The sequence below is a fragment of the Trichomycterus rosablanca genome, chromosome 22 (genome assembly GCF_030014385.1).
Source record: "Trichomycterus rosablanca isolate fTriRos1 chromosome 22, fTriRos1.hap1, whole genome shotgun sequence".
NCBI lineage: Eukaryota > Metazoa > Chordata > Actinopteri > Siluriformes > Trichomycteridae > Trichomycterus > Trichomycterus rosablanca.
The window spans coordinates 20,377,601-20,391,519 of NC_086009.1; the positions used below are offsets into that span (position 1 = coordinate 20,377,601).

General features: G+C 41.7%; 1 protein-coding gene across 1 annotated transcript; it reads right to left on the minus strand.

Annotated features, from left to right (window-relative positions):
* Positions 1 to 3,520: 3,520 nt before the first annotated feature.
* trak1b (trafficking protein, kinesin binding 1b) lies at positions 3,521 to 13,328 on the minus strand. The gene is made up of 16 exons (XM_063018586.1): positions 13,191 to 13,328; positions 11,184 to 11,378; positions 10,020 to 10,096; positions 9,809 to 9,925; positions 9,251 to 9,348; positions 8,865 to 8,973; positions 8,540 to 8,618; positions 7,777 to 7,907; positions 7,149 to 7,223; positions 6,913 to 7,050; positions 6,608 to 6,684; positions 5,966 to 6,175; positions 5,092 to 5,330; positions 4,731 to 5,003; positions 4,506 to 4,608; positions 3,521 to 4,377 (listed from the first exon to the last, which is right to left on the minus strand). Exons 3-16 carry the CDS (start codon positions 10,068 to 10,070, stop codon positions 3,630 to 3,632), a joined length of 2,448 nt encoding a protein of 815 aa, XP_062874656.1. The 5' UTR covers positions 10,071 to 10,096; positions 11,184 to 11,378; positions 13,191 to 13,328; the 3' UTR covers positions 3,521 to 3,629.
* Positions 13,329 to 13,919: the final 591 nt, after the last annotated feature.

Sequence of the window (13,919 nt, forward strand, 5' to 3'; positions counted from 1 at the left end):
ATAAGTGTCAGACATGTCAGACTGTGTTACTGTATGAAGAAATAAGTTTGTGCACTACGACAATGCCATTGAGAAATCTTCTCCTGGAGCCGATCAATTGTTGGAAATGACTTCCCGAAGGTCCAGCTCAATCTCATAACGTGTGAATGTACGTTTGTATGTGTGTGTGTGTGTGTGTGTGTGTGTGTGTGTGTGTGATGGTGTGATTATTACAGCCATGATTCATATTTATAGATTGCCATCTCCTGTCTCGCGCTGACCCCCCCTGCACACACACACACACACACACTCCAGTCTGCCATTATAAGATATTTGTAAGATCTGAACACAACAGCATTAGGCTCAACATCTCCTGACCTTTAATAAATGCACAATTACACAAAGCTGTAATGTAATATGAACAAATGTTAATCTCATCACTGTCGCATCATCCTCCACAGATCAACACTCACATGACAGAAAAAAATGACAGTGCATCACATTAACAGACAGGGCTTATTGGATTGGATGAATGGCAGTGCATAAAGCCGTTTGATGAATTGGAACCAGGTATTTACGTGTGACATCACTGTCTAACTGTCAAAATACTTTTTTAACCAAAGGGGGCACAAATTTACATAGACAGAGTAAAGTCTTTATTAAGCAAGCGAGTAAATGATCTTGTTACGGGTGTATTCATGCCCCCTGTACAGTGTTTTTACCTGGTTCACTGTAACCCTGACCAGGATAAAGAGGTTATTCAAATGAATGAGCAGTGATTAATATCTAGTTATATCAGATGTTTTGGGTGGTGACACCGATTCTGTTTAAAAAGCATTCATACTGTACATTTTCACTACATAAACTGTGTAATTTTTTACATTATCTTTCTAAAATTAATGTCACACAAGTTCATAGATGCAGCTAACCATGCAGCATCAGGTTTTTAAATCTCAGTACAGGAAAATTCTTGTAAACAATAATTGAACATGCGGTGGAATTACGCAGGTAGAGAGATCAGCTAAAAAAAAATGCTGAAGTGTTCCTTTTAATGTGTTAGCATATGCTAACGCAGCTGGTCTAAATGAATGAGTATGCATATGTGAATGAATCAATGACTAAATGGAGAAGAGCATCTGGGAATAAGGGTGTCTCATGGGTCTGTATGCACCATTACAGATGTATCCGAAGCATAACATCCTCAACGAGCAATTACTTTTGGTATTTTAATATCCTGCTCAATGACGCAAAACGTCTCGCAAACAATTTCGATTCCCCTCAGTGGGACAGGAAATGAAAAAATTGGTTTTAAAAGTTCTAACATTTTTAAACATGAATCATTACTTTACTTCCAGTTAACAATATGATAAATAATTGAATTTAATATCTAATTTCTGATTAAAATGCTGAAATCAAAAAGTTATCAATGTCAATTCATATAACTTTAATATACTAACATATATAAAAAATATACTTGATTAGAACAAACAAAACCTGAATAAAGAGAGTCAGATGTAACTGTGCATGAAGATGAAGGTGTATTCAATTATTTGTGCTAAATAAAATAGTTTTATAGATTTTAGGTTCTGTTTCTAAACCAGTCGCACCGTCATACTTTTTCCATAGTATTGGGAGCACTGAGTAACACGACCATAACTGACTGATATATAGTACACCTGAATGCAAAAATCAAGTGTCCATATACTTGTCGCAAAGGCTAATCTGGAGCTATTATGTGTTGTAATGTAATGCATTTATTTACACTTTAGATCTTGACAACATACAACAACATGTCAACATTGTACATCATGTTGTCCACAAACTAGTCTGTAACTGATGGAAGCTTAATTTATTTGTTAGTTTTCATCTTATTTGAATGTTTATAATAAAGCTCTGCCAATTCCCAGAGCTAACGGCTAAACACAATTAGCATCGTCGTGTTTGTTAATTTCACTCGAGTGCCTATTGCCCTGATTCTGTACTCATGTGTCTGTATGGAAGCTTATTCCCACCACCTAGAGGAGAAAACAGGGAAACAGTATCTTAAAATTAATCTTTAATCTTTCTGAGATTAAAAAAGCCCAATTCTGGCGTAATAAATCTAAACATTTTGGGACCAGATTTCTGTGTGTACTTCATACAGGAGCATTTTAACATCGGTTTGTACTATAAGCCATTTCAGTGCTACAGATTTATTTTGCTCGTTTAGACGCAGATAAAAACAATATGTGCACTGATTCGGAAAGGAATGCATGGCAAAAGAGGTTCTGTTCTTTCATACATGTGTTCATTACCTCTTTTGCACTGTTTTCTATAAAAGAAGTAACAGTCCAGTAATGCTGCTGGTGCATTAGATACAGTACAGACGTCCATCTGCAGTCAAACCGGTGCATCAGATAAACAGAAGTAAGCAAGCAGTGCCCTCCAAAGGAAGACAAGACATGAGACAGAGACAGCACGATTCTGTTTTTAAATGTCGTGTTTTTAGTTTTATTGCAAACAGTTTACAATTTACAGTGTAATTTATTGCATCCTTGCACTCCAGCATCCAGCATCACCCTGCTCTCCTTACCTGAGACTCATTTATCCTACAAGAAATGTAACTGTAAGTTATTATTTAGGGTTGGAGCAAAGTAAACAAAGAAATAGCCAATTAATCTCAAGAATATTTCACTTTTTTGTTTCTACTATGAAATCATTTAAAAAACTTATCATAGAATAAAAACTTAAAAACATAAAATCTATTAATTAATCCATCCATCCATTCAGTACATCCTATTGTCCCACAATCTTTCATTCAACTATTATTCAGTTAAATTAGTTTAATATTTTATTCATTGATACATTTAACCTGTCTATTTATTCTTACAACCAACTGGTGTGGGCATTTAGCTAACTATCCAATAGTTCCTATGCGTTCATAAGTCTATCTATTCAATTCATTCATTAATCCTTATAGACATCCAGTCCAATTAAAGAAATCCATTCATTTATCCATCCATATAAATAAGCAGCATTAGATGGCAATATAAAGTGTTTACTATGAGAGATGCTCTTTTCCTAGATAATAAGTTTATAACAATAAGTTTGTGTGTATATACAATTTTTATTAAACTCATGGCAAAGGTTGCAGTTTCAAAGCCAGTTGATTAATATCAGCAACTTCTTCTTTCTTAGCTAAATGGACTTAGTTTGCTTGTAAGACAAGTATTTTGTGGTAAATGGTGAAATGTGAAGTGTTTAATGTGTAAATTTAGTTAGTAACAACATCGCAGAGCACCCAAATCATTTGGCAAAATTGCATGAGAAAAAGTTAAGAGATGAATACTTTTTAAGGCTCTATATTGTGAAAAACATCTTAGTGAATTTTAATGTATTTTACATAATGTAAATCCTAAGATTGATGTTAAAACAGGACCAGCAAATGTACGTTTGCTGTGTTTACACTGGATAATATGACTTTGATCCGGTTTAATAGAAGCTATATACAGAAATACGGGCAAAATTAGAGGACACAGGAAGAAAAACCTTATTTTGCTCTTCTTTGAAGGAATAATTGTTTCCATGCAAAATTGCTGAATTCTGCATTTTAATATAAATCTCTACACTACTGTGGTTTATGTGTTCACGGGTGGGGTATCTACATCTATCTACTTGAGACTTGTCTGCTTTGGAAGCCTTGACATCAGAAGTAGATCGTCCCCTTCAGGTCCGGGACCCTTCATGGCCATGCTGGCTCCCACCACTGCTGGGTAGCTCCGGTTGCGCCTCAGTCCTTCAGGCGTAAAAGGTGATCCCGTCCTCCTCAAACCGCCTAAAGACCCTAAAATCGGACCTGACCCTGAGATTCCCGCTGCCCTTGGACTCGCCAGCCCCAACCTCTTTAACTTATCCACTAGGTTCAGATTGTACACGCTGACGTCCGTCTGGCTCTCACAGTCTCTGGCCTGGGCGTCACCTGCAACCTCCTTCAGAATGGACCGTGCCGGCTTAGAAGCAAGGAAGTTCTCGTAGGAAGGGCTTTTAAACGAAAAAGCAGCCGAGGTGTCCGGATCTGCAGAGTGAGGGCTTGGGATGCATCGTGCAGGAGAGTTAGGTGGAGTGGAGGGTTTCCGAGGGTCCGGAAGAGATGATGGAGAGGGTACGGAGGTGGAGAAAAGGACACCATCGCTGGCCCGGTCCCAGGTATGTGGCTGATAGACAGCTGCAGAGATTCCACGCTCCTGCAGGAGGCGCACCAAACCCAGTGATGTGCTGAAGGTCTTGGTAGACTCTCGCAAGTTGGTGAAGGACTGAGACTGGGAGAGGCTTAGGCGGCGTGGTGTACAGGGCGTGGCTGCCGGGGTGGAGCGAAGACTGGTTGACAGTACACATGAGGCTGTGGGGGCAGAATTCAGGCTGAAGAGAAAGTGTAAGAGACATAAATAAATACGTATACACAGATCTAATAGTAAACAGTATGTAACGTTTCTTGAGCCAGCGGCGGACAGTGTTATGTGACAACAGTGTTCCAAAGGCTGTCTCACCTGGGAGTGACTCTGGTGATCTCGTCGGATGGGTGGAGGATCCTGCAGGTAGTGAAGGTGTAGGTGGAGCTGGTGTGGGCCATGCATTTCCCTGGGTAGTACACTGAAAAAAAATGGAACAATAGCTTCAATTTTACATACAAGTGGGTCAGACTGTGGTGTTGAGGTACCAGTAAATGATGGGTGAAGCTGTGATTCTGTAACACTTAAGTTAAGCATCATCACCTGAGAACTCAGCGACGGAGTGACTTGTACCAACGGAAGGCGAAGAGGAAGCGGATGAGACGTGGCCCAGGCTTGGATTGGCCGTAGTGGTGGGGAGGTTCTGGAAGTACTGTTCTCCTGGCTCATCCTCCTCATAGTCTCCATACTGATAAACCTCCTCCAGGTCCAGCTCCAGCGGACGGAACCCCTTTGGGACGACGCCAGGACGGGCATCCAAAATCCCACCCAGATTTGGCTGTGCTAACTGCTGCCAGTGCTGTAAGGTGGCAGAGCCTGGTACAAAACAGAACTTCCTTTAGGATAAACTAAATAAGTAGCGTTACGATGGCTGTGAATTCACAGGGTCTGACATTTCTCTCACCTTCCAGAGGTTTGACAATCTGGAGCTTGTCCGGAAGGTACGGCCGGCTCTGCCACACGCCCAGGGACATGATGCTCTCGCTGGGCGGGATGCCGTAATGTGGAGAGTCGTGGTGTCGCCTCTCCCGCTCCTCCTCGAAGAAACGCCGCTCGCTTAGGCAGTTCTGTCGGCGCAGAGAGAGACGCCGCAGTGCCAACTTCAGGTCTTCTGAGCTGGATCGCTTCTCAGGATAATCAGCACTGCAGGCGGTGTACAAAAAATCACATGTAAACACACTACACATTATATAATAATATTACATAATATTAATATTGTTATTACTGTTGTTGCTGTAGGGCTTTTTTCTTGTTTTTATGTTTGTTTTAATTTTTGCTTTATTTTTTGGAGTGCTGGCAACCATCTGACACCATTTACTGGTAAAACAGGACCAATTCATGTCAGTTACAGTCACTGACAATGGCCAAGGCCCTGTGATGGATTTGTGTCCTGTCTGGGGGGTGTTACTGGACTGAATCCAGTGATTCCAGGGAAACTGGACCCACTGTGACCCTAAAGAAAGGGAAATGTTCCCTCTTGCATCTCTGCCCTTCACATGGACCTCCAATGAGTTCAAAAGCATGGGTTCGGAAGACATGGGTTTAATCCTTGCCTTCCAACAACGTCTATAAGAAGTTTTGCATGTTCTCTGGGTACTCCTCCACCTCCCAAAAGATATATAACTTACCCTGGGTTTGAGTGAGTCTGTAAATGTGAGTGGCAGTTTGTACAGGGTGCACTCCTGCCTTGCAGACAGAGTTTCCAGGTTGCAGTAAATGAATTAAGCTATAATTGAACTAAACTAAACTACAGGTAGACTCGTGGAAGCCCCACTCACCTGGCATCTACTGGCCCCATCTCCAGGAGCATGCTCTGTGCACGGTTATCCAGGGCAGCTGTATCACCGCCGCCACTGTCAGAAACGCTGGTCAGTGCTGAGAGCGTCTGATTGGATCCCGGGATGTTAGTAAAGGGCGGAGCTGGTGAGCGCTGCCTGACTGACTGGTTAACGTTCTTAACTGTCTCGAAAACTCTCTTGTGCTGTACCCTGCACACACACACACACACACACACGGGTACATATGCACACACACAGGTATACAAACACACACAAAAAATAGTAAAATGTGGTAAAAATATGGTATAATTACTACATTATTTGTTAGTATAATCATTTGTGTCTGTTTATTATTATATCATTTTTATGCAAGAATCTTCTAAAAATAAAACATCACATTTAGCAGACGCTTTTATTCAAAGTGATTTACAATTGTGACAGAATACAGTTTGACCAACTGAGGGTTAAAGGCCCTTGGCAGTGGTGGGACTTCATCCAGCAACCTTCTGATAACTAATTCAGTACATTAACCACTGTGCTACCACTGCCCTCATCACTCTGTGATCTGTACAATATCTCCTGCTTAAACGTTATTATATTATTATCATTACTATTATATGTTCAACTCATGAAAGCTCATACTTCTGCTCATCATGTTCAGGGTTTTCATGGATCAGCTCCTTTCTCATAGAGCCCTCAATTTCAGCAGCCAAAGAGTCCTAGCACATAAAGACACACAACAGTAAGTCAGGCAGCAAATTTTGATGCTGAAAGATAATAAACGTCTGTCTAAAATAAACCGTTTGTTCATTTTTAGACCTTGAGTTCCTTAAAACTGCCTTAATATGCAGCAGTCTTGAAGGATTAAACCTTCACTATATGTATTTGAGAACTATTTTGCTACCTCTAATACATCTGGTAGACTAAACAAGTAATAAAGTGTGTACCATGGGGAAGAGCCCGAGAGGGTGGTAACGCCGAGGAGTTCCGCCGTTCACGCTCCTATTGCGCAGGTTCTTCAGCTCCTCCTGCGCCTCATGCAGCATCTCAATACACTCGCAATACTTGTTCTCCAGCTCACAAAGCTGTAGAAGTATGTACATATGTGTGTTTACATATGATGTATAAATAATCTCATGAGGTAAATTGTTTTATGAGGTTGTGAGGTCACTAGGTGAGGTACCTCGGCTGTAAGTTGCCTCTGAGCATCTTTAGCTGCGACCAGATGCTGAGAGAGCTCCTCGTTCTCCAGTGCACACTGTCAAACACACAATAAATCAGATTTCATTTGTCATATTATATCACGTTTCTATTTGTAATAGTGTATTTTTTGTGTTTGTGAGTGCGTGTGTGTGTACGTCTCTGTGTATGTGTGTGTATGAGAGTATGTACCTGTATGTGTATGTGTAGGCGTGTGAATGTATGTGTGTTGATATGTGTATGTGTGTATGAAAGTATTTATATGTGGTGGAGCTGTGTGTGTGTGTGTGAGTGTTTATATATGTGTATGTCCATGTGCGTCTGTGTGTTTGTGTGTTTAAATGTATGTGTGTGTATATGAAAGCATTTACGTGTATATGTACAGTAGGTGTGTGTACGTGTGAGAGTGTTTATGTGTGTGTGTATGAGAGTATTTATACGTGTAAATGTAGGTGTGTCAATGTATGTCTGTTTATATGTGTGTGTGTATGTGTGTATGTGTGCAGGTGTCTGTGTCTTTAAATGTGTAAGAATATTTATATGTGTGCACGTACTGTATGTGTGTTTATATTTTTGTGTGTGTGTGTGTGTGTGTGTGTGTTTTAGCTCACCGTTTTAGCTTTTTTCTGCAGGTCGACCACCTGTGACAGTAAGTGTGTGATTTCTTCTTGCTGACGAACAGCATCCTCCGTCTTCCTGGTTAATTCCTCGGCTATAGATGAGATCTGCAGGCTGGACTGTCCTATAGAACGACACAGTTTCAGTACAATATCTCCTGTGGGCTTTTCAGTGAGGTTTAGGTCAGAGAACCAGGGTGGCTGTTGCAAACCAACCACTTCTGTGTGGATTTGTTCATACGGTTTGACTCTTAGTCCTAATGGAAGATCCGACCAAGACCCAGTTTTAGCGGCTCGGCCAAATTAGACTGAACAATCTGGTCTGTTGGTTTGTTCCTGGATTCCATCTGGTCATCCAGCCACAATTTTTCTTTAAACCATGATTTATAGGGAAATTAGCAATGCCAGTCATCCAAATGAGAAAGACGGGTTTGCTCCAAGCTCCGAGCTACCTGTATCACCTGGATTAAAATTGTGACCTTGGGATGACAGGACAAACACTTTTCTGTGTTTGAGCCCTAATTACAAATAAATAAAGGGACTAATAAGACTTTCTTTTACAGTCCCTTACTTTTTAGTTATTAACCAGGACTCCAAAGCACTAGGTAAGTCAAGTTACCCAGGTTTGTACCCCACACTTACCTGGTTAATACCTAGAACTAAATTCAAGTGTTACTAAAACTATTTACCTGCAAAAATAAGCATCTTAGCCAGCAAATAATGTTGAAAAGAGAGATTAGTGCATTAGTGTACTTACTGAGCTCTTTCACACAGTCGTTCACCAGTTGCTGCTCCTTTTCCTCATAGGTCTCCGTCTCAGACTTCAGGTGACTTGCCTAAACATACACACACACCTGGTTAAACATGACATTGAAATGTACAGTAAATTTCCCGTAAATGTTTGGCATTCAGCATTTAGCAGATACAAACACAATCTAAGCAATTAAGGGTTAACAGTAGCAAACTTGAAATTATGAGGCTTGCACTAGTGATTTTCTAATTATTAGTCCAGCTGTTTAACTGCTGATCTACCAGTGCACATTCTCATCATACACTATATATGTGTGTGTGTGTGTGTGTACCTCTGATCGCAGGGAAAGGTTCTCCTCCTCCAGGTCCCTGAGTTTTCTCTGCAGCACGTCCGTGTTGGAGTCATTCGGAAACCGCAACGACGCCCTGCCACGCTGACCTCTGACCCCACAAAGACAACACAGAGCTGCACATTACCACAGTATCCCTACACTACATTTGTTATTACTGTATTCAGTACTGTAACAGCTCTGTGGTGGACAGTGAGAGCAGGGGTGTATTTAGTAATACATTCCTGTCCACAACAAGCAGCTGAATATTTGTTTGCCCTCAACGTATTCTTGTCTCACCTATAGATGAACTGATTGTAATAATTGATTTCCTCTTTTTCTTATACAGGAAACTTAAAAAATGGATGAAGAATAAAGAGAGGACTAACGACGGAGACGTTGCATCCTCCTCACTCTCCTCTGCTGTGTTGGTGTAGAATTGCAGGAGCTCATCTTTCAAATTCAGCTCATGATGAAGCTGAGCAACCTGAAACACAAACAGAACAACAATGTGTATGAAAAAAGGTTACAAAGCCACGACCAAGGATCTAAAACTTCAGTAAATCTTCACAGAAGTGTCTGGTCTTACTAATTGTTTTTAATTGTTTTCAGGGACCACAAGCACACAAGTAGAAGATGGTTCAAGAGGCAAAAATGTCTCCCAGGATCATAGTTGAAGATTTCCAGAAGACAGACATTTATGGCTCCTGATATAATCCCTACTGGGTGAGATGGTGGCAGATGTAGGGCTACAGGCTCGGCGATAGTTGGTGAGTAAGCATAAAAGACCACTGCACCACCTGAGCGCCCTCAGCCCCATTTAGCTTAATATCATCTAAAGCACAGACTGAACGACTGTCCAAACATTAGGACCTACAGCCATTTAAAAAAAGAGAATATAAGCTAATTTAATTTCAAAATAGAAAAGAAATTCTGGAAAGTCCTACCTCTTCTCTGATGTTCCCAACTTGCTCTTCCAGATATTCGTTTTGCTCAGACAAAACGCGGTTCTTCTTTAGCAGGGACTGTCCAATCCGAGCAGCCAGCTCCAGATCCCGCTCTTTCTGGAAAAGAGGCAAAAATAATGCATTTAAAAGAAGATTTAAAATAATAATAATAAAATAAGTAGTTTAGGGACAAGATGGCATCGTGGCTCACCTCCTCCAGAAGTCTGGTGACAGCGTCGATGTCATTGTAGGTCTTAGTCATCTGGCCCACTCGTTCAGCACATAGTACTATGGGTAAAATGGAAACACACACTTAAATAATCAGCGTTGCTTCTTCTAGAACTCCAGGACTAAATCTAAATCACTTATGTAAGCTGCATATAATGTAAATATATATCAATACCTTTCAGTGCACCCTGAAAATAATCCTAAACATGCACCAGAAGAAAGAAATATTCCTGTACAACTTTTTCCTGCGCTGTTCTGAAAAGCTCTGTGCCCGGCTGTGTGAACAGTCTATTCCCCGTGTGACCTGAAGTTATCCTGCCAACGCCAACGCTGCTCCTTGATCAGGCATGGTCACCTAGCAACGGCTGCCATGCCAACCTTACTCAGCAGCCGCATTCGCATCCGCCGTCAGACAGAATCACATCATCTAACACCGCTCGCTCCAACACACACCAGCAAACTCATTCCTCACAGTTTACACACGACGGTGGAGACTGTACAGACGCTCGCATGACCCCAAATGAAAAGGATTAGCCAAGACGTGTTGGGTGTCTATCAGTATGGTAAGGACTGTCCACAGAGTAAATCTAAATCAAGATGATGCAGAGCTCTAAACAAGTCAGGTATATGGAAAAGCTCTTGTTAAAGGTAGTGAAGATACCTCATAGCCCTCTTATTCATTTCAGCTCTGGCCCTTGGCTGGCCAGACCCCCATTTGCAGATTTATTTGAAAAATAAAAAAGGATAAAGGCTCTCACTGTGGTTCAGTAGAGTCTTAGAGCTTTGTGAACCTAGCCGTTTGAGGGGGCACATCTCAGTGCCGATCCCAAGTCCGGATAAATTAAAAATGCAGATGAATGATCCATTGTGGTGACTCCTAATGGGAAAGCATTTACAGCTACTCTGGAGTTTCCTCAGATTGTAGCACAGTGTTCCTGTAGAAACTTTAAAGTGACTGTTAAGAGAAGGAAAAGATTTGCAGCTATCGTGATTATCCTGGCGAAAACAGTTAACGCCTGAGCTGTAACCAGAAGCTTCTCACAGTTATGCTTAGAGGATTTTAATGATGAAGATGATGTGAACAGGAAGAGGATGATAAGACCAGGTACTATAGATGGAGGTGGATGAATTCCCTGCAGTGACTTACAGAAGTAGCCGAGTGTCTCCTGGATCTGCTCGTCGGTCAGGTCGATGGGTGTATCAGGAGAGATGAGCGGCGTGTGCAGCCAGTCGTCGTGATCATAGCCGTATACGGTGTCGGCTCTCAGCCTGTAGAGCGGCAGCTTCTCCTCCAACAGACTGATGATCTCCACCTCAGGGAGCTCTGTGCTGTTACACACATCTACACACAGACACAAGGCTCCTGGTAAGTATAGTCCACAGCGTGCGATTTGTAACACAGCCGGTTTACTGCGTATCACTATGCCTGCTGTTTATACATAAAAGGTAGGAGTGTGTGAGTGTGTTGGGGGGCTTAATCACTGTTATTACTTACATCACATCACATAACTGCTCATGTTCACTGATGCTGCATTTCCAGTGTTCAATTTCTAACCTCACTAGGGGCGCCACCTGCTGCTCATACACTGTACCTGCACCACACTGAACCAACACACCAACAGCAGTGCGTCTTTGTGCAGTCAACTTCTAAATTTGCCTGCAAATAAATCCTTAATAGTTTTACCCAGTCCTGCCAGTTTATAGACATTATTATATTATGCTGATGTTTGGGCTGTTTCTAATCGTCTATGGGTTCTAAGCAACATTCTATTATTAGTTATTCCAATTTTTTCCGTATTTAGGATCTAGTCCACATAGCGGATCTGGGACAATTTTGACACTGGATGCTCCTCCTGATGCAACCTTCCTATTTTTATTCAGGCTTGGGGCCGGCACTGAGAGCCAATCATGTCGGTCAAAATCTGTAAGCTCTAGTAAACATGAGGTTTAAACCCAGATCCCAGAGGTAATAGACTAGCGTTATACTGCTCGGGTGACTGCTGTGCCACCCGAGCGCCCTGGATATCAATAATATACAAACCAAAAATCCAAAAGATACCAACCACATTTCTTGGTAAACCAGTACCTGTCCTATTATTGCACACTGGAAGATGATTCAGGGAAGTGTTCAGTATTGCAAACGTAAATTCATTCATTTAATTATTGTCAGTTTAACCACCGTTTTATCCTGGTCAGGGTTGAGGTGGCCCTAATTCACTGGGTGAAAGGCAGGACACACACACATTCATAATTCTTTGGACTTGTTGGAGAAAACCGGAGCACTCGGAGGAAACCCAAGCAGACACAAGGAGTACATGCAGACTCCACACAGAAAAGATCCTGGCTGTCCGACCAGGAAATCACACCCGGTTGAACCCTTCTTTCTGTCCCACTACGCCACTGTGCCAGCGCAAATGTAAAATCTACTTATAAAGGAATGTAAATATGCTGCAGTGAGTTTGAGCAGTTTACACACTTCAATATAGTGTTTGTGTTTATGTAAGGCCAATCAATACACAGGGTTACTCTGAGGTTAAGCACTAATCTCAGTAGAGTATTCATTCTTATAATAAATAATGAAAATAAAATGTTCCCTTCCAAACTTGGACTGTGTTCCACATTACTCGAAACTAAATGCATCTAATGAAATGAAAATCTGTAGTTTGTAAACATATTTTTCCTGTACACACATAACTGCTCCTGAAACCCTGAATTTCTTAGAACAACGGCCGCAATCTTTTACCACCCCTTTTATCCTGGTCAAGGTCACAGTGGGTTCTCTTTCTATGGAATCACAGGGTGCATTAAACTAACACACCACGAATAGGACGCCAGTCTTTCATGACGCCTTGGCCAACCCCCATTAGGAGCATTTAAGGTGCATTTTCAACTTTTACAACATGACTGTGACGCTGTGTGAAAAGGTCCATAAACACATAGTTTGATTGGCCCACACTGAACACCACTGGAATGAATGGGTGTGTTGACTACAAGCCAGGCCTTTAAGTCCAATATCAGTGACTAAACATTAATTTATTTATTACACCTGTTAGCAATATTTGTGGCTGAAACACACAAATTCCATAATCATAAGGTGTGTCCCAATGCTTTTGTCCATATAGCATATGTACACATGACACAAACACACACTGACCTGTGATAGTCCCTGCGTCCCGGTATGCAGAGTGTAACAGAGCTGCGGGTTCGTCAGTGCCTTCGCCTACATACTGCTCCTCCTGGATGGACCCCAGAAAGTTTGATGTGGTCGAGCTTCTTTCTGAGTGGTCAGAACCCAACTCGTCCAGCTTGGCAACTTGTCACTGGGGGCTAAGAACGTCGGCCATGGGACACCGAACCTCTAACAGCCTGAGACAGAGAGAAAGATGGTCTCTTTAACAAACTATCAGTAAATAACAGAAATTTCTGAATCACATAACACATTAAAATGTAAAGCTGTTAGATGCAACACTCACTACTGAGTTACAGACTGCTCCTGGAAGCTACATATCTGGACTGGAAATCACACCTCACCGTTTGCCCATTATGGACAGACCTGGGTTTTAGTAGATGGCAAAATGCTGTCATCTACCTAAATGCACAGTGCCAGCTGTAAAGTACGATGGAGGTAGAATACTGTAATGGTAAGGTGCAGCTCAGTCCCAGTACAGGTTCATTTTGATGGATCTCTAGAAGAAGAATGTAGAAGAATCTGCCTGGCCTGCATAGATCCCTGATCTTAACCTCATCTAACACAGTTCATATCGTCCGGCATCCCTTCCTGACCTCTTTAATGCTTTTGTGGCTGAATAAATGTGAATCCCAGCAGTCCTTTTCCCAGCAGAAAAGTGGAGGCTGTTACAGCATCAGATCAACTCCATATTAA

Excerpts from the sequence above, each read along its gene's own strand:
- trak1b (XM_063018586.1), bottom strand. The coding sequence starts at position 10,070 with ATGACTAAGACCTACAATGACATCGACGCTGTCACCAGACTTCTGGAG. Across the intron at positions 8,974-9,250 it reads GAGGATGCAACGTCTCCGTC|AGGTCAGCGTGGCAGGGCGT; the intron begins GTTAGTCCTCTC and ends TTGTGGGGTCAG. Across the intron at positions 5,331-5,965 it reads ATGGGGCCAGTAGATGCCAG|TGCTGATTATCCTGAGAAGC; the intron begins GTGAGTGGGGCT and ends CACCGCCTGCAG.